This window comes from Brassica napus, chromosome C1, assembly GCF_020379485.1.
Source record: "Brassica napus cultivar Da-Ae chromosome C1, Da-Ae, whole genome shotgun sequence".
In the NCBI taxonomy this organism is placed as follows: domain Eukaryota; kingdom Viridiplantae; phylum Streptophyta; class Magnoliopsida; order Brassicales; family Brassicaceae; genus Brassica; species Brassica napus.
Genome location: NC_063444.1, coordinates 299063 through 326265, shown reverse-complemented (window position 1 = coordinate 326265; position 27203 = coordinate 299063). Strand labels below are relative to the sequence as shown.

Genomic DNA, 27203 nt, shown 5'->3' with positions numbered 1-27203 from the left:
CGATTAGTTAGGGAGTATATATTCGTTTTTGATTTAATAATATATTGAGTCAATTATAGATTGAGTCAACCAAAAAAAAAAAAACATAAAAGAATTACGAAAAGGAACTTGGTCACCAAGTAAATATACAGTAGTTATTTTCTTTTGGCTTCTCACCAAAGAAAAAGATCCCACAGGAGGATTACTACTTTACTAGGTCTAAGCTTTGGATATGACTTGGAAACAAAAAATCTAGAAGAAAAAATACAATGTTTGTTGCTCGCCGTCTTCATCTTTCCTGCAAATATGGTGCTGCAAATATTCTCAGAGGGTTAGTTGTATTCTTATAACCCTAATATCTATCGCTTCGCTTTGGATCAAATTGACTTCAAAGCAGTGATTCATCTTCAATATTCAAAAAAAAAATGTAGGAAAAGGATTCAATCATTCAATTACAGTAAATCAACAAAACGGAGCAGTGGAAAGACAGATGTTAACCCTCAGTTGCTTACAGGAACTCAAACTTATCCACGCTCACGTCTTCGTTATGCTGCTGTATTTAGCTTTTAAAACTTTTTGTTGCTTTCATTTGTTTTTGAATTATTTAGATCTATTCTCTGTTAATAAAAAAAAACTATTCGATGCTATATGTTTCCTTTTACTTCAGCCAGCACTCGTGCTTGGGTTTACTGGATTCATCGGGTTTCTTCATTACAACGACGAAAGGAGAGCTGTTCCTAAAGGTATATATATACAGATATTTTTTCATTGGAACGATAGAGAGTTTTCAACTTCTTTTCTGCTTCTACAGGTATAACAAGCAGCAATAGCGGTTGTGGTTGTGGTTCTAATACAACTGTCAAAGGTCCGATCATCGGAGGTCCATTCACGCTTATGAGTACACAAAACAAGATTGTCACCGAGAAAGAGTTTTGTGGTCAATGGGTTCTGCTCTACTTTGGATACTCGTTTTCCCCCGATGTTGGACCGGAGCAGTTGAAAATGATGTCCACAGCAGTTCATCCATTAGGTTTGACTCAAAGCTCGTGCTATTTTCATCAGTTTATATGAATATGATCTTTTAGCTACTAATCATGTCTTGTCTTGATGGAAACAGAGTCTAATCATGACCAGAAGATTCTGCCTGTCTTTGTCACTCTTGACCCTCTACGAGATACACCTTTTCATCTCCATGCCTACTTGAAAGGTCCTCCGTTATATTCCAGCTACTTTATAATCTCTCTAACGCTGCGTTGCTTATAATTTTTATTTATTTACAGAATTTGACAGTAGGATACTTGGACTGACTGGATCCGCAAGTGCAATTAGGCAAATGGCGCAAGAGTATCGTGTTTATTTCAAGAAGGTCCAAGAAGATGGTGACGATTATCTCGTTGGTACTTGTCACAACATGTAAGGAACCTTACTCCAATATACATAATCAAAATCTTTTTGCTCATAAGAAAGAAAAAAGAGTGCTAAAATGTTGATATGTTGGGTGTACAGGTACTTGTTGAATCCAAAGATGGAGGTTGTCAGATGCTTTGGGATTGAGTATAATCCAGCTGACCTCTCACGAGAGGTTCTTAAAGAAGTTACTTCCGTTTCATATATAGCTAGTGACGCATTTTGAGAATACCCAAAGAGAGCTGTTCACAGAAAGAAACCTCTAAGATGTTTTGAATATTTTGGTCTACTGGTCGAGAACCTTGTTTCCGTTTCTCTGGAGAATAGCGATTTTATATTGGTTAGTTCACTAATTTAGTGTGTATTATAAGTTTTAATAAATTAATATGAAGTTTTAATAAATTAATTGATAAAAAATTAGAAGTTTAGAACGTTGCTCATGTACTATGAAAGATAATTTAACATACATTAATACAAATGAAGAATGTGATTATAAATTTTAAAACAACAGTGAAGAATATAGGTTTCAGAATATATAACATTTACCAAAAAACCTTAATATTTTCGTAAGGGTATATATAGATTTTGATAAAAATTCAAAAAATATGATAATATTGTTATAATGCATAGTTGCATCCTGCACTAATATATGTTGATGGTCAAAGATATTTGTAACCTTTGTTGTCTCCGTTTCTCTAGAGAATAACAATTTTATAGTGGTGTTAGTCCACTGATTTAGTGAGTGTGAAGTTTTACTAAATTAATTTGTAAAAAATTAGAACGTTGTCCATGTACAATGAAAGAGAATTTAACATACATTAATACAAATGTACAATGAAATTATAAATTCTAAAATAACACTAAAGAGTATATGCTTCATTCAGAATATAGAGCAATTATCGAAAAACTCAATAATTTCATAAGGACATATAGGTTTTGAGAAAAATTAAAAAAATATGAAAATATTGTATTAATGCATAGTTGCATTCTGCACTAACATATGATGATAGTCAAAGAGGTTTGGAACCTTTGTTGTCTCCGTTTATCTAGAGAATAACTATTTTATAGTGGTTAGTAGACTAATTTAGTGAGTGTATAAAGTTTTACTAAATTAATTGATAAAAAAAGAACGTTGCCCATGTACCATGAAAGATAGTTTAACATACATTATTACAAATGTAGAATGTGGTTAGAAATTTTAAAACAACACTAAAAAGTGAGGCTTCAGATTATAGAACACTTACCGAAAAACTCAATATTTTTCGTACAGCTTTACACATAAATTTTGAAAAAAATTCAAAAAATATGATAATATTTTTTAATTCATAGTTGGATCATGCACTAATATATGATGATGGTCAAAGAGGTTTGAAACCTTTGTTGTCTACGTTTCTCTAGAGAATAACGATTTTATAGTGGTTAGTACACTAGTGGTTAGTACACTAATTCATTGACTGTATGAAGTTTTACTAAATTAATTGAGAAAAAATTAGAACGGTACCCATGTGCCATGAAACATAGCTTAACGTAATTAATACAAATGTAGAATGTGATTAGAATTTTTAAAACAACACTGAAGACTATATGCTTCAGAATATAAAACATTTACCAAAAAATTCAATATTTTCGTAGGGGTTTACACATAAATTTTGAGAAAATTTAAAAAATATGAAAATATTGTTTTAATACATAGTTGCATCCTGCAATAACATACGATAATGGTCAAAGATGTTTCAAACATCTGTTGTCTCGGTTTCACAGCGATTTTATAATGGTTAGTCCACTGATTTAGTGAGTGTATGAAGTTTTAATAAATTAATTGATAAAAAAACTAGAACGTTGCTCATGTAGATTAATACAAATGTAGAATGTGTTTAGAAATTTTAAAACAACAGTGAAGATCATAGGCTACAGAATATAGATCATTTTTCGAAAAAATTAATATTTTCGTAGGGGTTTACATATAGATTTTGAGAAAATTCAAAAAAATATGAAAATATTGTTTTAATGCATAGTTGCATACTTTACTATTATATGATGATGGCCAAAGAGGTTTTGTGACCTCTGTTGTCTCGGTTTCATAGCAATTTTATAGTGGCTAGTCCACTGATTTAGTGAGTGTATGAAGTTTTAGTAAATTAGTTGATAAAAATTAGAACGTTGCTCCTGTACCATGAAAGAGAATTTAACATACAGTAATACAAATGTAGAATGTGTTTAGAAACTTTAAAATAACAGTGAAAAGTATAGGCTTCAGAATATAGATCATTTATCGAAAAATTCAATATTTTCGTAGGGGTTTACATATAGATTTTGAGAAATATTAAAAAAAAATGGCAATATTGTTTTAATGCATAGTTGCATCCTGTGCTATTATATGACGATGGTCAAAGAGGTTTGTAACCTTTGTTGTCTCCGTTTCTCTAGAGAATAGCGATTTTATAGTGGTTAGTCTAATGATGTAATAAGTGTATGAAGTTTTACTAAATTAATTGATAAAGAATTTGAATGTTACCCATGTATCATGAAAGAGAGTTAACCTAAATTAATATAAATTTAGAATGTGGCTAGAATTTTTAAAATGACAGTGAAGAGTATAGGCTTCAAAATATAGAGCATTTACCGAAAACTCAATATATTCTTAGGGTTTTACACATAGATTTTGAGAAAAAAACAAAAAAAAATAAAAATATTTTTTTAATGCATAATTGTATCCTCAACTAACATACAATGATGTCCAAAGAGGTTTGGAATCTTTGTTATCTCCATTTCTCTAGAAAATAATGATTTTATAGAGTGTATGAAGTTTTACTAAATTAATTGATAAAAAACTTAGAATGTTACCCATATATCATGAAAGAGAGTTTAAGATTCATTAATAAAAATGTACAATGTAGTTAGAAACTAAAAAAAAACACTGAAAAGTGTACGCTACAGAATATTGAACATTTACCGAAAAACTCAATATTTTCGTAGGGGTTTACACATAGACTTTGAAAAAAATTAAAAAATATGAAAATAATTTTTTAATGCATAGTTGCATCCTGAAATATCATATAATGATGGTCAAAGAAGCTTGAAACCTTTGTTTTCTCCGTTTCATAGTGATTTTATAATGGTTAGTCCAATAATTTATTGAGTGTGTGAAGTTTTACTAAATTAATTAATAAAAAAATAGAAGAGTACCCATGTACCAAGAAAGAGAGTTTAAAATAATTAATACAAATGTAGAATGCAATTAGAAATTTATAACAACACTGAAGAGTATATGCTTCAAAATATAGAGCATTTACCGAAAAACTCAATATTTTCGTAGGGGTTTACACATAGATTTTGAATTTTTTTAAAAAATATGAAAATATTGTTTTAATGCATATTTGCATCCTGCAATAACATACGATGATGGTCAAAGATGTTTGAAACCTCTGTTGTCTCAGTTTTATAGCGATTTTATAGTGGTTAGTGCACTGATTTAGTGAGTGTATGAAGTTTTAATAAATTAATTTATAAAAATTTAGAACGTTGTTCATGTACCATGAAAGAGAGTTTAACATACATTAATACAAATGTAGAATGTGTTTAGAAAATTTAAAACCACAGTGGAAAGTATAGGCTTCATATTATAGAGCATATATCAAAAAAATCAATATTTTCGTAGGGGTTTACATATAGATTTTGAGAAATATTAAAAAAATATGACAATATGGTTTTAATGCATATTTGCATCCTGTACAATTATATGATGATGATCAAAGAGGTTTTTGACCTTTGTTGTCTCCGTTTCTCTAGAGAATAGCAATTTTATAGTTGTTAACCTACTGATTTAGTGAATGTAAGAAGTCTTACTAAATTAATTGATAAAGAATTAGAATGTAACCCATGTATCATGAAAGATAGTTTAACCTAAATTAATATAAATTTAGAATGTGGTTAGAATTTTTAAAACGACAATGAAGAGTATAGGCTTCAAAATATAGATCATTTATCGAAAACTCAATATATTCGTAGGGTACACATAGATTTTGGGGAAAAAATAAAAAAAATATGAAAATATTGTTTTAATGCATAGTTGCATCCTGAACTAAATGTCCAAAGAGGTTTGGAACATTTTTTATCTCCATTTCTCTAGAGAAAAATGATTTTATAGTGGTTAGTCCACTAATTTAATGAGTGTAAAAAGTTTTACTATGATAAAAAAAATTTGAATATTACCCATCTATCATGAAAGAGAATTTAAGATTCATTAATTGAAATGTATAATGTGGTTAGAAACTAAAAAAACACCGAAGAGTGTAGGTTTCAGAATATTGAGCATTTACCGAAAAACTCAATATTTTCGTAGGGGTTCACACATAGATTTTGAGAAAAATTAAAAAAATATGAAAATATTGATTTAATACATAGTTGCATCATGCAATATCATGTAATGATGGTCAAAGAAGTTTGAAACATTTGTTGTCTCCTTTTCATAGCGATTTTATAGTACACTAAATTATTGAGTGTACGAAGTTTTACTAAATAAATTGTTAAAAATTAGAACTGTACCCATGTACCATGAAAGATAGTTTAACATAATTAATAAAAATGTAAAATGTGATTAGAAATTTTAAAACAACACTGAAGAGTATATGCTTCAAAATATAAAGCATTTACCGAAAAACTTAATATTTTAGTAGGGGTTTTAATGCATAGTTGTATCCTGCAATAACATACGATGATGGTCAAACATGTTTGAAACCTCTGTTGTCTCGGTTTTATATCTATTTTATACTGGTTAGTCCATTGAGTTAGTGAGTGTATGAAGTTTTAATAAATTAATTTATGAACAATTAGAATGTTGCTCATTTACCATGAAAGAAAGTTTAACATACATTAATACAAATGTAGAATGTGTTTAGAAATTTAAAACAACTGAGAAAAGTATAGGCTTCAGAATATAGAGCATTTCTCGAAAAACTCAATATTTTCGTAAGGGTTAACACGAATATTTTGAGAAAAATTCAAAAAATATGAAAATATTGTTTTAATGCATAGTTTCATCCTGTACTATTATATGATGATGGTCAAAGAGGTTTGTGACCTTTGTTTTCTTCGTTTCTCTAGAGAATAACGATTTTATAGTGGTTAGTCTACTGATTTAGTGAATGTATGAAGTTTTATTAAATTAATTGATAAAGAATTAGAATGTTACCCATGTATCATGAAAGAGAGTTTAACCTAAATTAATATAAATTGGGAATGTGGCTAGAATTTTTTTAAAAACATTGAAGAGTACATGCTTCAAAATATAGAGCATTTACGAAAGCTCAATATATTCGTAGGGTGTTTACACATAGATTTTGAGAAAAAAATAAAAAAATATGAAAATATTGTTTTAATGCATAGTTGCATCATGAAATAACATACAATGATGTCCAAAGAGGTTTGGAACCTTTGTTATCTCCATTTCTCTAGAAAATAATGATTTTATAGTGGTTAGTCCACTGATTTAATGAGTGTATGAAGTTTTACTAAATTAATTGATAAAAAAACTCGAATTTTACCCATCTATCATGAAAGATAGTTTAAGATTAATTAATATAAATTTAGAATGTGGTTAGAAACTAAAAAAAACATTGAAGAGTGTAAGCTTCAGAATATAGAGCATTTACCGAAAAACTCAATATTTTCGTAGGGTTTACACATAGATTTAGAGAAAAATTAAAAAAAATATGAAAATATTGTTATAATGCGTAGTTGCATCCTGCAATATCATATAATGTGGGTCAAAGAAGTTTGAAACCTTTGTTGTCTCTGTTTCATAAATATTTTATAATGATTAGTCCACTAAATTATTGAGTGTATGAAGTTTTACTAAATTAATTGATAAAAAATTAAAACGATACCCATGTACCATGAAAGAGAGTTTAAAATAATTAATACAAATGTAGAATGTGATTAGAAATTTTAAAACAACACTGAAGAGTATATGCTTCAGAATATAAAGCATTTACCGAAAACCTCAATATTTTCGTAAGGGTTTACACATAGATTTTGAGAAAATTAGAAAAAAATACGAAAATATTGTTTAAATGCATAGTTGCATCCTAAAATAACATACGATGATGGTCAAAGATGTTTCAAACCTCTGTTGTCTCGGTTTCATAGCGATTTTATAGTGGTTAGTCCACTGATTTAGTGAGTATATGAAGTTTTAATAAATTAATTGATAAAAAAACTAGAATGTTGCTCTTGTACCATGAAAGAGAGTTTAACATACATTAATACATTAATACAAATGTAGAATGTGTTTAGAAATTTTAAAATAACAGTGAAGATCATAGGCTTCAGAATATAGATCATTTATCAAAAAACTCAACATTTTCGTAGGGGTTAACACATATTTTGAGAATTTTTTTAAAAATATGAAAATATTATTTTAATGCATATTTTCATCATGTACTATTATATGATGATGGTCAAAGAGGTTTGTGACCTTTGTTGTCTCCGTTTCTCTAGAGAATAACGATTTTATAGTTGTTATTCTACTGATTTAGTGAGTGTATGAAGTTTTATTAAATTAATTGATAAATAATTAGAATGTTATCCATGTATCATGAAAGAGAGTTTAACCTAAATTAATATAAATTTAGAATGTGGCTAGAATTTTTAAAACGACAATGAAGAGTACATGCTTCAAAATATAGAGCATTTACGAAAGCTCAATATATTCGTAGGGTTTTACACATGGTTTTTGAGAAAAAAATAAAAAATATGAAAATATTATTTTAATGCATAGTTGCATCCTGAAATAACATACGAAGATGTCCAAAGAGGTTTGAAACCTTTGTTATCTCAATTTCTCTAGAAAATAATGATTTTATAGTGGTTTGTCCACTGATTTAATGAGTTTATGAAGTTTTACTAAATTAATTTATAAGAAAAACTAGAATGTTACCCATCTATCATGAAAGATAGTTTAAGATTCATTAAAATATATTTAGAATGTGGTTAGAAACTAAAAAAAAACACTGAAGAGTGTAGGCTTCAGAATATTGAGCATTTACCGAAAAAAACTCAATATTTTCGTTGGGTTTACACATAGATTTAGAGAAAAATTAAAAAAAAAAAATATTGTTTTAATTCATAGTTGCATCCTGCAATATCATATAATATTGGTCAAAGAAGTTTGAAACCTTTGTTGTCTCCGTTTCATAGCGATTTTATAATGGTTAGTCCACTAATTTATTGAGTGTGTGAAGTTTTACTAAATTAATTGATAGAAAATGAGAACGGTACCCAAGTACCATGAAAAAGAGTTTAAAATAATTAATACAAATGTAGAATGTGATTAAAAATTTTTAAACAACACTGAAGAGTATATGCTTCAGAATATAAAACATTTATCGAAAAACTCAATATTTTCATAGGGGTACACATAGATTTTGAGAAAATTAAAAAATACGAAAATATTATTTTAATGCATAGTTGCATCATGTAATAACATACGATGATGGTCAAAGATGTTTCAAACCTCCGTTGTCTCGGTTTCATAGCGATTTTATAGTGGTTAGTCCACTGATTTTGTGAGTGTATGAAGTTTAAATAAATTAATTGATAAAAAAACTAGAACGTTGCTCATGTACCACGAAAGAGAGTTTAACATATTTTAATACAAATGTAGGATGTGTTTAGAAATTTTAAAGCAACAGTGAAGATCATAGGCTTCAGAAAATAGATTATTTATCCATAAATTCAATAGTTTCGTATGGGGTTTACATATAGATTTTGAGAAAAAAAAAAAATATGAAAATATTTTTTTAATGCATAGTTGCATCATTTACTATTATAGTGGTTAGTCCACTGATATAATGAGTGTATGAAGTTTTACTTAATTAATTGATAAAAAAATTAAATTGTTACCCATCTATCACGAAAGAGAGTTTAAGATTCATTAATAAAAATGTAGAATATGGTTAGAAACTAAAAAAAAACACTGAAGGGTGTAGGCTTCAGAATATTAAGCATTTGCCGAAAAACTCAATATTTTCGTAGAGTTTACATATCTATTTTGAGAAAAACTGAAAAATATAAAAATATTGTTGTAATACGTAGTTCCATTCTACAATTTTGAAACTTTTGTTGTCTCTGTTTCATTGCGATTTTATAGTGGTTAGTCTACTAATTTTATAGTGGTTAGTCCACTAATTTTATAGTGGTTAGTCCACTAATTTATTGAGTGTATGAAGTTTTACTAAATTAATTGATAAAAAATTAGAACGGTACCCATGTACCATGAAAGAGAGTTTAAAATAATTAATACAAATGAAAAATGTGATAAGAAATTTTAAAACAACAGTGAAGAGTATATGCTTCAGAATATCAAGCATTTACCGAAAAACTCAATAATTTCGTAGGAGTTTACACATAGATTTTGAGAAAAATTAAAAATATGAAAATATTGTCTTAATGCATAGTTGCATCCTGCAATAACATCCGATGATGGTCAAAGATGTTTGAAACCTCTGTTGACTCGGTTTCATAGCGATTTTATAGTAGTTATTCCACTGATTTAGGGAGTGTATGAAGTTTTAATAAATTAATTGATAAAAAAAATTAGAACGTTGCTCATGTAACATGAAAGAGAGTTTAACATACATTAATACACTTGTAGAATGTGTATAGAAATTTTAAAAAAATTGTGAAGATGATAGGCTTCAGAATATAGAGCATTTCTCGAAAAACTTAATATTTTCGTAGGGGTTAACACATAGATTTTGATAACAATTCAAGAAATATGAAAATATTTTTTTAATGCATAGTTGCATCATGTACTATTATATGATGATGGTCAAAGAGGTTTGTGACTTTTGTTGTCTCCGTTTCTCTAGAGAATAACAATTTTATAGTGGTTAGTCTACTGATTTAGTGAGTGTATGAAGTTTTACTAAATTAATTGATGGAGAATTAGAATATTACTCATGTATCATGAAAGAGAGTTTAACCTAAATTAATTTAAATTTAGAATGTGGTTAGAATTTTTAAAACGACACTGAAGACTATATGCTTCAAAATATAGAGCATTTACCGAAAATTCAGTATATTCGTAGGGTACACATAGATTTTGAGAAAAAAAACTGAAAAATATGAAAATATTGTTTGAATGCATAGTTGCATCATGTACTATTATATGTTGATGGTCAAAGAGATTTGTGACCTTTGTTGTCTCCGTTTCTCTAGAAAATAGTGATTTTATAGTGGTTAATCCACTGATCTGATGAGTGTATAGTTTTACTAAATTAATTGATAAAAAAATTAGATTGTTACCCATCTTTCATGAAAGAGAGTCTAAGATTCATTAATAAAAATGTAGATTGTAGTTAGAAACTAATAAAAACACTGAAGAGTGTAGGCTTCAGAATATTGAGCATTACCGAAAAACTTAATATTTTTCGTAGGGATTTTACACGTAGATTTTGAGAGAAATTAAAAAAAATATTAAAATATTTTTTTAATGCATAGTTACATCCTGCAATATCATATAATGATGGTCAAAGAAGTTTGAAACCTTTGTTGTCTCTGTTTCATAGCGATTTTATAGTGGTTAGTCTACTAATTTTTTGAGTATATGAAGTTTTACTAAATTAATTGATAAAAAAATATAAAACACTACCCATGTACCGTGAACGAGAGTTTAAAATAATTAATACAAAAGTAGAATATGATTATAAATTTCAAAACAACACTGAAGAGTATATTCTTCAGAAAATAAAGCATTTACCGGAAACACAATATTTTCGTAGGGGTTCTATTTATAGATTTTGAGAAAATTTTAAAAATATGAAAATATTGGCTTAATGCATAGTTGCATCCTGCAATAACATACGAAGATGGTCAAAGATGTTTGAAACCTCTGTTATCTCGGTTTCAAAGCGATTTTATTGTGGTTCGTCCACTGATTTAGTGAGTGTATGAAGTTTTAATAAATTAATTGATAAAAAAATTAGAACGTTGCTCATGTACCATGAAAGAAAATTTAACATACATTAATACAAATTTAGAATGTGTTCAGAAATTTTAAAACAACAGTGAAGATCCTAGGTTTTAAAATATAGAGCATTTTTCGGAAACAATATCTTCAACAATCTATGTGTAAATACAAATTTAGAATGTGTTTACGCATAGATTTTGAGAAAAATTAAAAATATGAAAATATTGATTTAAGGCGTAGTTTCATCCTTCAGTATCATATAATGTTGGTCAAAGAAGTTTGAAACCTTTGTTGTCTCTGTTTCATAGCGATATTTATAGTGGTTAATTAGCCACTAATCTATTGAGTATATGAAGTTTTACTAAATTAATTGATAAAAAAATAAAACGGTACCCATGTACCATGAAAGAGAGTTTAAAATAATTAATACAAATGTAGAATGTGATTATAAATTTTAGAACAACACTGAAGAGTATATGCTTCAGAATATAACGTATTTACCGAAAAACTCAGTAATTTCGTGGGGGTTTACACGTAGATTTTGAGAAAATTTTAAAAATATGAAAATATTGACTTAACGCATTGTTGCATCCTGCAATAACATACGATGATGGTCAAAGATGTTTGAAACCTCTGTTGTCTCGGTTTCATAGTGATTTTGTAGTGGTTATTCCACTAATTTAGTGAGTGTATGAAGTTTTAATAAATTAATTGATAAAAAAATTAGAACGTTGCTCATGTACCATGAAAGAGAGTTTAACATACCTTAATACAAATGTATAATGTGTTTATAAATTTTAAAACCACAGTGAAGATGATAGGCTTCAGAATATATGGCATTTCTCGAAAAAACTCAATATTTTCGTAGGGGTTAACACATAGATTTTTAGAAAAATTCAAAAAATATGAAAATATTGTTTTAATGCATAGGTGTATCATGTATTATTATATGATAATGATCAAAAAGGTTTGTGATATTTTTTGTCTCTGTTTCTCTAGAGAATAACAATTTTATAGTTGTTAGTCTACTGATTTAGTGAGTGTATGAAGTTTTACTAAATGAATTGATAAAGAATTAGAAAGTTACCCAAGTATCATGAAATAGAGTTTAACCTAAATTAATATAAATTTAGAACGTGGTAAGAATTTTTAAAACGACACTGAAGAGTATATGCTTCAAAATATAGAGCATTTACCGAAAACTTAATATATTCGTAGGGTTTTTACATATAGATTTTGAGAAAAAAATAAAAAAAATATGAAAATATTGTTTTAATTCATAGTTGCATCATGTACTATTATGTAATGATGGTCAAAGAGGTTTGTGACCTTTGTTGTCTCCGTTTCTCTAGAGAATAATAGTTTTATAGTGGTTTGTCCACTGATTTAATGAGTGTATGAAGTTTTACTAAATTAATTGATAAAAAAAAATTAGAATGTTACCCATCTATCATGAAAGAGAGTTTAATATTCATTAATAAAAATTTCGAATGTGGTTAGAATTTTTAAAACAACACTGAAGAGTAAAGGCTTCAAAATATAGAGCATTTACCGAAAACTCAATATATTCGTAGGGTTACACGTTGATTTTGAGAAAAAATAAAAAAAATATGAAAATATTGTTTTAATGCATAGTTGCATCATGAATTAACATACAATGATGTCCAAAGAGGTTTGAAACCTTTGTTGTCACTGTTTCACAATGATTTTATAGTGGTTAGTTCACTAATTTATTGACTTAACGAAGTTTTAATAAATTAATTGATAAAAAAATAAAACAGTACCCATATACCATGAAAGAGAGTTTAAAATAATTAATACAAATGTAGAATGTGATTATAGATTTTAAAACAACACTGAAGAGTATATGCTTCAGAATATAATGTATTTACCGAAAAACTCAATAATTTTGTAGGGTTTTACACATAGATTTTGAGAACTTTTAAAAATATGAAGTCTTAATGCATAGTTTCATCCTACAATAACATACGATGATGGTCAAAGATGTTTGAAACCTCTGTTGTTTCGGTTTCATAGCGATTTTATAGTGGTTAGTCCGCTGATTTAGTGTGTGTGTGAAGTTTTAATAAATTAATTGATAAAAAAATTAGAACGTTATTCATGTACCATGAAAGAGAGTTTAACATACATTAATACAAATGTAAAATGTGTTTAAAATTTTTAAAACAACAGTGAAGATGATAGGCTTCAGAATATAGAGCATTTCTCGAAAAACAATATTTTCGTAGGGGGTTAACACATAGATTTTGAGAAAAATTCAAAAAATATGAAAATATTATTTTAATGCATAGTTGCATCCTTTACTATTATATGATGATGGTCAAAGAGGTTTGTGGCCTTTGTTGTCTCCATTTTTTAGAGAATAATGATTTTATAGTGGTTAGTACACTGATTTAATGAGTATATGAAGTTTTACTAAATTAATTGATAAAAAATTAGAACGGTACCCATGTACCATGAAAGAGAGTTTAAAATAATTAATAAAAATGTAGAATGTGATTAGAAATTTTGAAACAACTCTGAAGAGTATATGCTTCAGAATATAAAGCATTTACCGAAAAACACTTAGATTTTAAGAAAATTTAAAAAATACAAAAATATTCTTTTAATGCATAGTTACATCCTGCAATAACATACGATGATGGTCAAAGATGTTTCAAACCTCTGTTGTCTCGGTTTCATAGCGATTTTATAATGTTTTGTCCACTGATTTAGTGAGTGTATGAATTTTAAATAAATTTATTGATAAAAAATTTAGAACGTTGCTCATGTACCATAAAATAGAGTTTAACATACATTAATACAAATGTAGAATGTGTTTAGAAATTTTAAAACAACAGTGAAAAGTATAGGTTTCGGAATATAAAGCATTTATCGAAAAACTCAATAGTTTCGTATGGGTTTACATATAGATTTTGAGAAATATTCAATAAATATGACAATATGGTTTTAATGCATTGTTGCTCATGTACTATTATATAATGATGGTCAAAGAGTTTTGTGACATTTGTTGTCTCCCTTTCCCTGGAGAATAGCGATTTTATAGTTGTTAGTCTATTGATTTAGTAAGTGTATGAAGTTTTACTAAATTAATTGATAAAGAATTAGAATGTTACCCATGTATCATGAAAGAGATTTTAAACTAAATTAATATAAATTTAGAATGTGGTTAGAATTTTCAAAACGACACTGAAGAGTATAGGCTTCAAAATATAGAACATTTACCGAAAACTCTATATTCTTAGGGTTTTACACCTAGATTTTGAGAAAAAAAATAAAAAAATAAAAAAATATTGTTTCAATGCATAGTTGCATCCTGAACTAACATACAATGATGTCCAAAGAGGCTTGGAACCTTTGTTATCTCTATTTCTCTAGAGAGTAATGATTTTATAGTGATTAGTCCACTGTTTTAATGAGTGTATAAAGTCTTACTAAATTAATTGACAAAAAATTAGAATATTACCCATCTATCATGAAAGAGTGTTTAAGATTTATTAATAAAAATGTAGAATGTGGTTAGAAACTTAAAAAAAACACCAAAGAGTGTAGACTTCAGAATATTGAGCATTTACCGAAAAACTCAATATTTTCGTAGGAGTTTACACATAGATTTTGAAAGAAATTAAAAAATATAAAAAAAATTTTAATGTATAGTTGCATCCTTCAATATCATATAATGTTGTTCAAAGAAGTTTTAAACTTTTGTTGTCTCCGTTTTATAGCGATTGTATAGTGGTTAGTCCACTAACTTATTGAGTGTATGAAGTTTTACTAAATTAATTGATAAAAAAATTAGAACGGTACCCATGTACGATGAAAGAAAGTTTAAAATAATTAATATGAATGTAGAATGTGATTAGAAATTTTAAAACAATACTGAAGAGTATATGCTTCAGAATATAAAGCATTTACCGTAAAAATCAATATTTTCGTAGGGGTTTACACCTAGATTTTGAGAAATATTCAAAAAATATGACAATATTGTTTTAATGCATAGTTGCAACTTGCACTAACATGTGATGATGGTCAAAGATGTTTGAAACCTCTGTTGTCTCCGTTTCTCAAGAGAATAACGATTTTATTGTGGTTATTCTACTGATTTAGTGAGTGTATGAAGTTTTAATAAATTAATTGATAAACAAAATTAGAACGTTGCTCATGTACCATGAAAGAGAGTTTGAATGTGTTTAGAAATTTTAAAACAACAATGAAGAGTATAGGCTTCAGAATATAGAGCATTTATCGAAAAACTCAATATTTTCATAGGGTTTACACATAGTTTTTGAGAAAAATTCAAAAAATTCATAAAACATGACAATATTGTTTTAATGAATAGTTGAAATCTTGCACTGTTATATGATGATATGGTCAAAGAGATTTGGAACTTTCGTTGTCTCCGTTTCTCTAGAGAATATCGATTTTATACTGGTTAGTCCACTAATTTAATGAATGTATGAAGTTTAACTAGATCAATTGATAAAGAATTAGAATGTTATCCATGTACCATGAAAGATAGTTTAGCATAATTAATAAAAAATTAGAATGTGGTTACAAATTTTAAAATAACACTGAAGAGTATATGCTTCAGGATATAAAACATTTACCGAAAACTCAATAGTTCGTTGGGTTTTTTACACATAGATTTGTAGAAAAAATACAAAACATAAAAATATTTTTTAATGTATATTTGCATCATACACTAACATATGATGGTGGTTAATGAGGTTTGGAAAATTTTTTGTCTCTGTTTCTCTAGAGAATAACGATTTTATAGTGGTTAATATACTGATTTAGTGAGTGTATTAAGTTTTACTAAATTTATTGATTAAAAAATTAGAACGTTGGCAATAGACCATGAAAAAGAGTTTAACAATCATTAATACAAATCAAATGTGGTTACAAATTTTAAAACAACACTGAAGAGTATATGCATCATAATATAGATCATTTACCGAAAAACTCAATATTTTCTTATAGGTTTACAGATAAATATTAAGAAAAATTCAAAAATATGACAATATTGTTTTAATGCATAGTTGCATCATGCACTAACATATGATGATGGTCAAATAGGTTTGGATTCTTTGTTGTCTTCGTTTCTCTAGAGAATAACGATTTTATAGTGGTTAATCCACTAATGTATTGAGTGTATGAATTTGTACTAAATTAATTGATAAAAAATTATAACGGTATCCATGTACCGTGAAACAAAGTTTAACATAATTAATACAAATTTAGAATATAGTTATAAATTTTAAAACAACACTAAAAAGTATATGCTTCAAAATATAAAACATTTATCAAAAACTCAATATTTTTGAAGGGTTTTACATATAGATTTTGAAAAAAAATCCAAAATATGAAAAAAAAATTTTAATGCATAGTTGCGTCCTGAACTAACATATGATGATATCCAAAGAGGTTTGGAACATATTTTATCTCTATTTCTCTAGAGAATAACGATTTTAGGGAAGTTAGTTAAGTGATTTAATGAGTTTAAAAAGTTTTACTAAATTAATTGATAAAAAATTAGAAGGTTATCCATGTACCATAAAAGAGAGTTTAACATACATTAATGAAAATTAGAATGTTGTTAGAATTTTTAAAACAACATTGAAGGGTATAAGCTTCAGAATATATAGCATTTATCGCAAAACTATCTATTTTCTTATGGGTTTACAAATAGATTTTGAGAAAAATTTAAAAATATGCCAATATTTTTTTAATGCATAGTTGCATCATGCACTCACATATGATGATGTTCAAAAAGGTTTGAAACTTTTGTTGTCTCCCTTTTTCTGAAGAATAATGATTTTATAGTGGTTAGTCCAATTTAGTGAGTGTAATAAGTTTTAGTAAATTAATTGATAAAAAATTAGAACGTTGTCCATGTACCATGAAAGAAAGTTTAACATACATTAATACAAATTTTGAATATGGTTATAAATTTTAAAACAACACTGAAGAGTATAGGCTTCAAAATTTAGAGTTTTTACGGAAAAATTCAATATTTTCTTACAGGTTTACACATAGATTTTGAAAATAAAAATAAAAAAATATGACAATATAGTTTCAATGCGTAGTTTCAATCTGCACTAACATATGATGATGATCAAAGAGGTTTGGAACCTCTTTTGTCTCCGTTTCTCTAGAGCATAATGATTTTATAGTGGTTAATCCACTAATTTATTATGTGCATGAAATTTTACTAAATTAATTGATAAAAAAATTAGAATGGTACCAATGTACCATGAACCAGAGTTTAACATAATTATTACAAATGTAGAAATTTTAAAACAACACTGAAGAGTATATGCTTCCAAAAATAAAGCATTTATCAAAAACTCAATATTTTTGTAGGTTTTTTTAACCTAGATTTTGAGAATTTTTTAAAAAATATGAAAATACTTTTGTTAATGCATAGTTGTATCATGAACTAAAATATGATGATGTCCAAAAAAGTTTGGAACATTTGTTATTTCCGTTTCTCTGGAGAATATCGATTTTAGAGTGGTTAGTCAACTGATTTTATGAATGTAAGAAGTTTTACTAAATTAATTGATAAAAATTAGAAGGTTATCCATGTACCATAAAAGAGAATTTAACAAACAAATTTAGAATGTGGTTAGAATTTTTAAAACAACACTGAAGAGTATAGGCTTCAAAATATAGAGCATTTACCGAAAATTCAATATTTTCGTAGGGTTTTGCACGTAGATGTTGAGAAAAATTCAAAAATATGAAAATATTATTTTAATGCATATTTGCATCATACACTAACATATGATGATGTTCAAAGATTTTTGAAACCTCGGTTGTCTATGTTTCTCTAGAGAATAGCGATTTTATAATGGTTAGTCCACAAAGTTAGTGAGTGTATGTTGTTTTATTAAATTAATTGATAAAAAAATTAGAACGTTACCCATGTACCATGAAAGAGAGTTTAAAATACATTAATACAAATGTAGAATGTGGTTAGAAATTTTAAAAACAAAACTAAAGATTATAGGCTTCATTATATGGAACATTTACCGAAAACTCAATATTTTTCGTAGAAATTAACACATAGATTTTTAAAAAATTCAAAAAATACGACAATATTAGTTTAATGCATTGTTGCATCTTTTACTAACATATGATGATGGTCAGAGAGGTTTTGAACCTTTTTGACTCTGTTTCTCTAGAGAATAACGATTTAATAGTGGTTAGTTCACTGATTTAGGGAGTTTTACTAAACTAATTGATAAAAAATTAGAACGATGCCCATGAACCATGAAAGAGAATTTAACATACATTAATACAATTTTAGAATGCGGTTAAAAAATTTTTAAACAATACTAAAGAGTATAGGCTTCAATATATAGAGTATTTACCGAAAACTCTATATTTTCGTAGAGGTTTAACATATAGATCTTAAGAAAAATTCAAAAATATGACAATATTAATTTAATGCATAGATACATTCCGCACTAACTTATGATGATGGTCAAAGATGTTTGAAACCTTTGTTGTCTCCGTTTCTCTGGAGAATATCGATTTTGTAGTTGTTAGTCCACTGATTTAGTGAGTATATGAAATTTTATTAAATTAATTGATAAAAAACTAGAATGATGTACATGTACAGAGAAAAAAGTTTAACATATATTAATACAAATATAAAATGTAGTTAGAAATTTTAAAACAAGGAGAAAGAGTAATATTGATTCTTATTTTCTGACCAAACTCTGCGTCCATCCAAATCTACGCCGCAAACCATTATTCTATATCAATATATGTAATTTGCAAAGAAATCAGGTGAAAACAAATAAATAGCAATGGTCACTTACATGTTTATTCACATTTGTTTTTTTTATCTTATGTTGCAACTGCTGAATGAAAATTTGTAAAGAATCAAATAGTATTATTTTGGTTATAGGATGACATCTAATTATTATGATACCTATTCTTGAATCTGGTCCAAGCTAACTGACCTAATTGTGACATCATGTAATAGATTAGCAGATAATAAATTGAACAGCCCATATGCTTTTAATCACGGTTTCCCTAACCTCATAATACTATTAATATTTTTGCATATTAATGTTGTAAATATATTGTAAAGAACAATGGGAGCAAAAAATTTGCAGTTTACATATTTAAAAATCTTAATAGATGACTGTTTACTACTTTTATAATCTTAATAGATGACTGTTTAATTATACAAATTAATAAAACTAATTAAAAAAAGAAGGATTGGGAGAAAACAAAACGCACGGTGTTGGTCGTGCAGCAACAACGGTGACCGGCGCGTGGCGGTTCCGTTAGCGCCACCGCCGGTCAGATCTGTCGTGGATTTTTTCCTTCTCTGTTCTTCACTTTTTAGTTTTCTGTTTGATGAAGATATAGTGGTTGAGGAGCTTGGGAGCTTGCGGCTTGGTGTGGTTTGTCGCATCTACCTTGGGTATGTTGTATGCTAAAGCCGTTTCTGAATGTCGTATATGCAGTCATGGCTTTGGCTGGGTTTAGTTGCACATGTTTTGATCCAGATCTAGATTCAATCCTCCATGGTTTGCGGGTTCTTTTCAAGTTTTTCTTATCTAAATCTCTTTTTATTTCATGGAATTTCCTGTAGTTGATTAGTCGTGGGATTTTGTCCTTATCTTTTTGGAAAAATCATGGCTCTACCAATGGTCTCTTGGTTTCTAAGCCTGTAATGTTTTTGAGCTATGGTGCTATTGCGAACGGTTTCCTGTCTTGCTGCCGACATCTCTCAGTTGTCGGTGAAGTTTTGGCGGATTGACCTCGGTTTCTCCAGTTATTATGAGAATGGAGAGTTCAGTGTAAGGCTTTTATCGAGGTGTAGTATGGTCGCATGAAATGCGTCGCTGCTTCTGTATCCGGAAGAGGAGGAGACCCTATAGTGGTTCGATCTTGCCGGGTTATAAAGTCTGGGTTCGTTGGTGTGGAGAGGAGTGTTCTCAGTGTGGTGTCGTTAGAGGTTGAGGTTATCGTTCGGTGGGCCGTGGGCGACAACGATAAATCTCATTCAGAAGCACCTGAAGTTGTTGGGTTGATGCAAGCTTTGTGTGGTAGGTTCATTGTGAGTTCCATTGATTTTTCTTAAGTTAGATGTGGAGTTGTATTTGTTCGTTTAAGCTGCTCCGGTATGGGTTTAAGTTGCCTGTTCATGGGCTCTAGTTGCTCTGAATCAGCTTATGTATCAGACCTTGTATTCTTCCTTTGAATTAATATTATCAGATGGAAAAAAAATATATATAATTGTTTACTTTTATAACTTTTTTTTGTCAACTAATTTTATAACTTTTACTTTCATGTTTACATACCCACAAATAACAAAGAAAGGTAAATAGCAAGATATCGAAGCTTTGTTCTACAAAAAAAAAATGAATATTGAAGATAAGTTGAATACCATCATAAGATGTATTTGCAAATCCTCTTGGAGTGGTTGAAAAAAAAAAAACAAATCATGATCCAAACCAGAAAATCTACAATCAAACTAAATTTGACTATCACCAAAATGTATAATTTAAGGAAAAATGATTGCTGACTACGAGAAGTATTGAACATCACATGGCTAACTATGCGAACTAAAATAATGTATACCTACGTAGATATGCAAAGTATATGTTATGCATGATAACATCTCTAAACTTAATGATGTTATTTACTTAACATCACGAGTTTAATTTCGTTCATCCAAAAAAGATGTAGATGTCAGTAATCGTTTAAATATCTCATTTCATCAATTAAAATATGACCGATTCGGCCGTAATTTAACTAAATAAGATTTTAACCCACGTTTTAAAAGCATAAGAATATTTTTTTAAAAAAAATATGAAAGTACGTAAGATAGTTTTTAACATTTTTATTTTAGTGTATTTAAAAAATATATAATTATATGATTTTTATTTATATTAAATATGAAAGTACGTAAGATATTTTTTAATTTTGTTTTTTAATTATTTTAATTTGTTTTCTTATGAAATTTTAATAAAACAATTGTAATTCGTTTGATTAACTGTGTGATATATACTTATTTGATACATTTTTAAATGAATGCAATTTTTGTTTATAAAAATATAAATAAAATAATTCATTAATTTAATTAATTTTATATCAAACAAATAAAAAGTTAGAGTCAGTAAATTGACATGAAATAAGTTTATTAATAAAAAAATTGATCAAATAAGTATATATTACACAATTAATCAAACGAATTATAGAAATTTTATTAAGAGTTAATAACAAAACAGATCAAAATAATTAAAAACCAAAATTAAGTAATATTTTATATAACTTTTATATTTGACCTGCAATCTGGCTATGGGGTCTCTAAACAACATAGCCAGTCTGATCTAAGTGGCTAGGCTAAGAGTCAGACAGTAGGCTTCACCGGTAAGGACGGCTGTTCTTTTTGAGTTGCTGTATCGGAAAGTCCAATGAATTCCTTTTAGTCGAGTTCTTTCGAGTCAAAAGTTTTCATAATTTGCTCGGTTGGACTGTGGAAGGGTACCCGGTAATGGCCGGGGGGAAGCAAACGAGAGAACTTCCCAAACATCGAACGAAGAGAGGAGAGATTCAGTAATGACAGAAGAAGAGCTCACGTAGCTTAGCCGATCACTTTGGGGCCCACCCCCAATAGACCACTCGCGATCTACACTTTCTGAGGGAGCTCACCTTCTCCACATTAGCTGCAGGGATCTAGACGAGGCGGGACAGAACAGATAGGGAACACATCCCATGTATCAACGGGAACAGGGCGGCTATCGACCTACTTACCGCCTATAACATGCATACTCATTCCAAGGAAAGGGATATTTACTAGACTGATAGCTACCCTTGGGGCGTGCTCCACTTCAAGGAATCATGTGCATACACAAAAGCAAGGCAGATAACACTACTTAGTGAATGACTCATGACAATTCCCAACCATCGAAACAAGGGAGAGCCCAGGGACCTAGGAGAGCTTGACTCGCTTACGACATGCATGAGACCTCAGCAACAACGATTTTAACTATTTATTTTACTATACATTTTTTTTGTTGTAGTTGTGGAGATTTGGGTTTTCATTTACTCGAATAAGTTTGACCTGCAATCTGGCTATGGGGTCTGTAAATAATTTTGACCTGCAATCTGGATATGGGGTCTCTCTGACATCCACATTAATTTTTGGATGAATAAAATAAATCTCGTGATGTTAACTACATGACATCATTAAGTTGAAGGATGTTACTATGCATAATATATACTTCGTATTGTTAGATATACATTAATTTAGTTTGCATGGTTGACCAATATTTTACGGAGTGGACAATCATTTTTTCATAATTTAATAAACCTTAGATACATGTATATAATATATAGAGTAGACAATAGTGGATGGTGGTGGTGGAACCACTTAATACGATTTCACCTTCCCTATATATCTCCCACAGAAAATCAAAATACAATAATTAAAAAATCGTGTCAAACCAAATGTCTTCTTCTTTTTTTTGAAGTGTCAAACCAAATGTCTTATTTACCACAATACCCTATTTGATAAACTCCTAACTCGAGTATCTATTCTCACCCGAATCATTTCTTACGTTTTCTCTCACTAAATTCATACCCAAAGAGTTTTGTATTTTTGTTTGGCCAGAAGAAGATGGAGTCTGGTAATAGTAGTAGCATGCAATCTTCAAGCGGAGGAGGAGGAGAAGAATACGATTCACGCGCCGCCGATCAATCCATCTCAGCCTTCTTCGACCACCACAACCACCACGTGGTATGTTTACCTCGGCCGCAAGAAAACCACATCAACCCCCTTCACTTCGACCACAACAACTCTTTATTACAACAAAATTACTTCAATAATAACAAAAACGGTACCTTCTTGCCAGTAAACCAACAACCCGACCCGGTTACTCAACCTGAACTCCGAACCTTCTCCACCACGTCATCAGTTCCTCCTAACAACGTAGGAGTAAACAAGAAAACCAAGAAAAGATCTCGAGCATCAAGGCGAGCACCAACGACGGTTCTAAAGACGGATACTTCGAATTTCCGAGCGATGGTTCAAGAGTTCACAGGGATCCCATCTCCGCCGCTATTCAACAACAACTCCGTCGTGAACACCACGCGCCTCAACACGTTCCTCGGCTTGTCTTCTTCGTCGCCAAACTCTTACAACAGCAGCAACAACAACATCTTGTTACGACCTTTCGCTCAAAAACTCCTCCCAACGTCTCCTATCCTCTCCGGATCACAGATTCAGCAATATCAAAACCCTAACAACAGTTTTGAGAATATGAATCTACAGTCTCTTCTTCAAGCTCAGATTTCAAACCCTAGAAGCAATGATCACGATCAGTTTGGTCTTGGTATGTTGCAGAGTCAATCTATTACTCCTCAGACGACGACCACAGTGGCTAACGGGAACAAAACCACGGGTGAAAATGGTGGTTACGGTGTTTCTGATCATGATCGTAATATTGACAATACTTGGTTATGTTCATCTTCCGACCAAAGAACATAGAAGTGTTTATTATATATACATTGTCCGAATTCCGGAATATCCAAGCTAATCTCTTGGCATATACTTATTCATTTCAACAAATTAAAGATAGCACGTATAGGATAATTAAGTCACTAGTTTATGATTCTATATATTTTCTTATGATTAAACTTTTTGAATAATTATTTTTAATTGTAGGGTTCTTTCAAAATTAGTTAATCCATGCTTCTTATTTTTTTTTATCTTAGTTTTCCATAGTACCTCTTGGTAAGTATTTGTTAGTAGTTGGATTACATTTAAATCACATTTTCTTTTTATATTCTTATTTAATTCTTATAATAGATAGCACCTTAATCATGTATACGTGGCGGTGTGCAATTAATATATCTTCTACGGTAATATTAGAGTGAATGATGGCCAAATTTAAGGGATCTTCTACGGCCGCTGGATTATGGAATATATTGTTATGAAATAATTTATAATTTATAGTATCAAGAAATTTAAATAAGAGTAGAATTTAATACCCGTAGGAAGCAAATAACACTAATATGAGGGAGAGAGTTTATTATAAGGAAGAAGAAGAAGATGTAATGGTTCTTTGATTATAAACTCTTGTTCTTGTTTATGGTGTACAAAAGAGTGAGATGAGTGATGGTATTTATAGTGAACAACAATACATAAAATAACAAAGATAGTGCTTAATTTGGTAAATGAGTGGGAGATCATAGTGTTTGATGAGTAGATGATCATAGTGCTTGAGTTGGTAAAGGAGTGGATGATCATAGTGCTTGAGTTTGGTAAAGAAGTGGATGATCATTTCAATGCTTAATTTATAACACTCCCCCTTGATCATCCATCTTGTATTACGTGGTGCCTCGTTAAAAACCTAGTCATGGAAAACCCAATGGGAAAAACCGTAGTAAAAGTAAAAAGAGTACAACTACGTAAGCTCCCCCTCGAATGAGTAGTCATAGAACCTTTAGAACAATGATAGATTTTCATCTCTCAAATTGTAACATTCTCTTTGGTTGTCTATCTTTTGTATGTTCTTTGTTGCCTCGTTAAAACCTTGTCATGGAAAACCCAATGGGAAAAAAAAAAACCATGATAAGGAAAAAGAGTACAACCACACTTACTATCATATTTCTTTCTCTGGAAATAATATCTCCAGGATATGCATTCCAATCAACTCTCTTCAGAGAATTAAGCTTAAAGAATAAACTCTATTCATTTCTATTATGATATCTAGGGCCTTTAGACTTCTTGTCCATAATTCTCTTTTGACTTAGACAATAGTTTATTGGTCTATTTGGATTTCAAACCAAATTTCTTACATATAATTGTATAGAAATTCGTCTCGTACATACGAATTATTCATTTGTAACTATAGAAGTTACTATTATGATTTTCTTTCTTTTCATATGAAATTACATCTTTCAGTAATGAAAAAGATTAATAATTTTCTTAAATAACACTCTTACGTATGGTATTTCAGGACCAAACATATACGAGCGTCTTAAATAAAATACTTTAAGGATCTTTATGATAACATCTTAGTTTTAGATCTCCAGTTTAGAATACATAAAACAATATAGTATTGTCAAGAGTTTTCTTCCAAAATATAATTTTTCTATAACTCTTCAGGAGTTTTGATTATATTCAAATCATGATTCTATTGATTTATAATCTCTTGATAAATACAAATGGATACATTTGTTAACCTTATAATATTTCATATATTCCATAAAATAGTTTGTTTCAATTCGATCGAATATGCAGAGTTCCCGGGAACATGATTTTGATATCATCAATCCTTCATGGATTATACTTTCAGGGATTAACATTTTTCAAGTGGATTGTTTCATTCAAGTTCTTCCTTTATTACCAGACTATAAGGAACTTAAAACTAGTTGCATCTACCACATGAAATTATGTCTCTTCACAATTAATTTCATATTGATCCTTCTTTGTGTGCAACGGTTCATTTACATCTCACTTGTTTTACACCTTTTAGTGTATGGACTACTGGTCCAAATACTTCTCTATTTCACAAGAAGTTTATATCTTTGTCTATTGCATCTTTCTGATTTGGCCAATCATTTCTTTGTGTACACTTTTCAATAGACTTTCTTTCATGATCCTCTTTCTCATTTATTATATCAACTGCTACTTTGCATGTATAATATCATCGACGTCAATTTTCTTATCGGTTCCATTTTGTTTCATACATGACATAACTTATTGAGATCTCTTCATTTGTCTCAGGTACCTGAATTTTCGTCAGTCATGTTTAATTTCTCTTCTGGAGATCATACAAAACTATATTGCCTCGTTTTGACCATTATCAATATATGCTCCTTTTTCATTTACGAGGATTTATCTTTGGAACCAATCTGTCTACCACCCTGCAGGCGTGACTAGCAGTTTGATATTGTTCTTGTAGAACATTTATTCTTATTGGAGCATTTACAGCTGGTATATGTGACTTGATCACTATATTTATATGGGTCGTGTCTGGCAACTGCTTTAGTAAGTTTTGAAATGAATTATCTTTTGGACTTCTATTTCACATTGTGTTTAGCCCGAGGATCAATGATAATTCATTTCAACTTATTTTCTTTTCCAGCTGTTTATTTTCTCCCCCTTATGTTGGAAGTACTAACTCACTTTTAGAATTCATGTATAGCCTTACTTATAGTTTTCGGGGATGGCTCTGGATTCTTAAGTGTCAATAGAGATTTATATCCAACATATATTTCCAACCTCATTTGAAAACACATCTTCATTTGAAGCTCTGTGGCGGAGCAACATCCAACATTCTTAGATGAAAATGATTGGTTTCTGATTCTATACCAATGATGGGGAGAACTAGTGAAAATTTATTGGCTTGATGCGATCCAATGTTGCTCAAAATGTTTAGCACTTATCTCAGTGAATGTGCTATAGTCGTTAAAGACTTTAAGAAGTGAATTCACCAATATTATAAAAATGCATAGTGGGTGATCAGTCCACTAACATCTTCGTTATTTATGCCAATATCTTATTTTGGCTGGTGAAAACCATATTACCCTTTTATCTTATGGGTAAGCAACATATGTCAAATCATTCGGAAGAATCTTCTGGTTCTTATATGACTATGCATATGACCTTTAAGTATATATTCGCATTATTAATGAACCAAAATGGTCTAACTGATTCATGCCAAATGTAAACTTCTAGTTTACTATACATTTATCTTCATTATACTAATCTTTGTGTAGTACAATATATAAGAGGCTGTAGATATTTTCTCTAAAATACTTATACTGCTTTGAGAATTATTTCTGATTG

The 27203-nt window shown here is 29.3% G+C and overlaps 2 protein-coding genes across 3 annotated transcripts; both read left to right on the top strand.

Moving 5' to 3' along the window:
* The first annotated feature begins 205 nt into the window (after positions 1-205).
* Positions 206-1974, top strand: LOC106358320 (protein SCO1 homolog 2, mitochondrial). Of its 2 annotated transcripts, XM_013798077.3 has the most exons (7): positions 206-310; positions 411-534; positions 647-722; positions 791-1009; positions 1097-1186; positions 1260-1392; positions 1486-1974. In XM_013798077.3, the coding sequence occupies exons 1-7, from the start codon at positions 249-251 to the stop codon at positions 1610-1612; spliced, it is 831 nt and encodes a 276-aa protein (XP_013653531.1). In that variant the 5' UTR covers positions 206-248; the 3' UTR covers positions 1613-1974. The 2 variants fall into 2 exon arrangements, with proteins under 2 accessions (XP_013653531.1, XP_048600946.1); XM_048744989.1 differs by having other exon boundaries at positions 212-310; positions 411-722.
* A 20832-nt stretch (positions 1975-22806) lies between these two features.
* Positions 22807-24065, top strand: LOC106373813 (putative uncharacterized protein DDB_G0291812). Its single transcript, XM_013813939.3, has one exon. The coding sequence runs from the start codon at positions 23025-23027 to the stop codon at positions 23892-23894; it is 870 nt and encodes a 289-aa protein (XP_013669393.1). The 5' UTR covers positions 22807-23024; the 3' UTR covers positions 23895-24065.
* Positions 24066-27203: the final 3138 nt, after the last annotated feature.

Bases quoted from the DNA above. Each gene is read 5' to 3' on its own strand.
- LOC106358320 (XM_048744989.1), top strand. From the start codon at position 286: ATGGTGCTGCAAATATTCTCAGAGG. The intron at 311-410 runs GTTAGTTGTATT...AAAAAAATGTAG, and splicing joins GCTGCAAATATTCTCAGAGG to GAAAAGGATTCAATCATTCA. The intron at 1,393-1,485 runs GTAAGGAACCTT...TTGGGTGTACAG, and splicing joins GTTGGTACTTGTCACAACAT to GTACTTGTTGAATCCAAAGA.
- LOC106373813 (XM_013813939.3), top strand. From the start codon at position 23,025: ATGGAGTCTGGTAATAGTAGTAGCATGCAATCTTCAAGCGGAGGAGGA.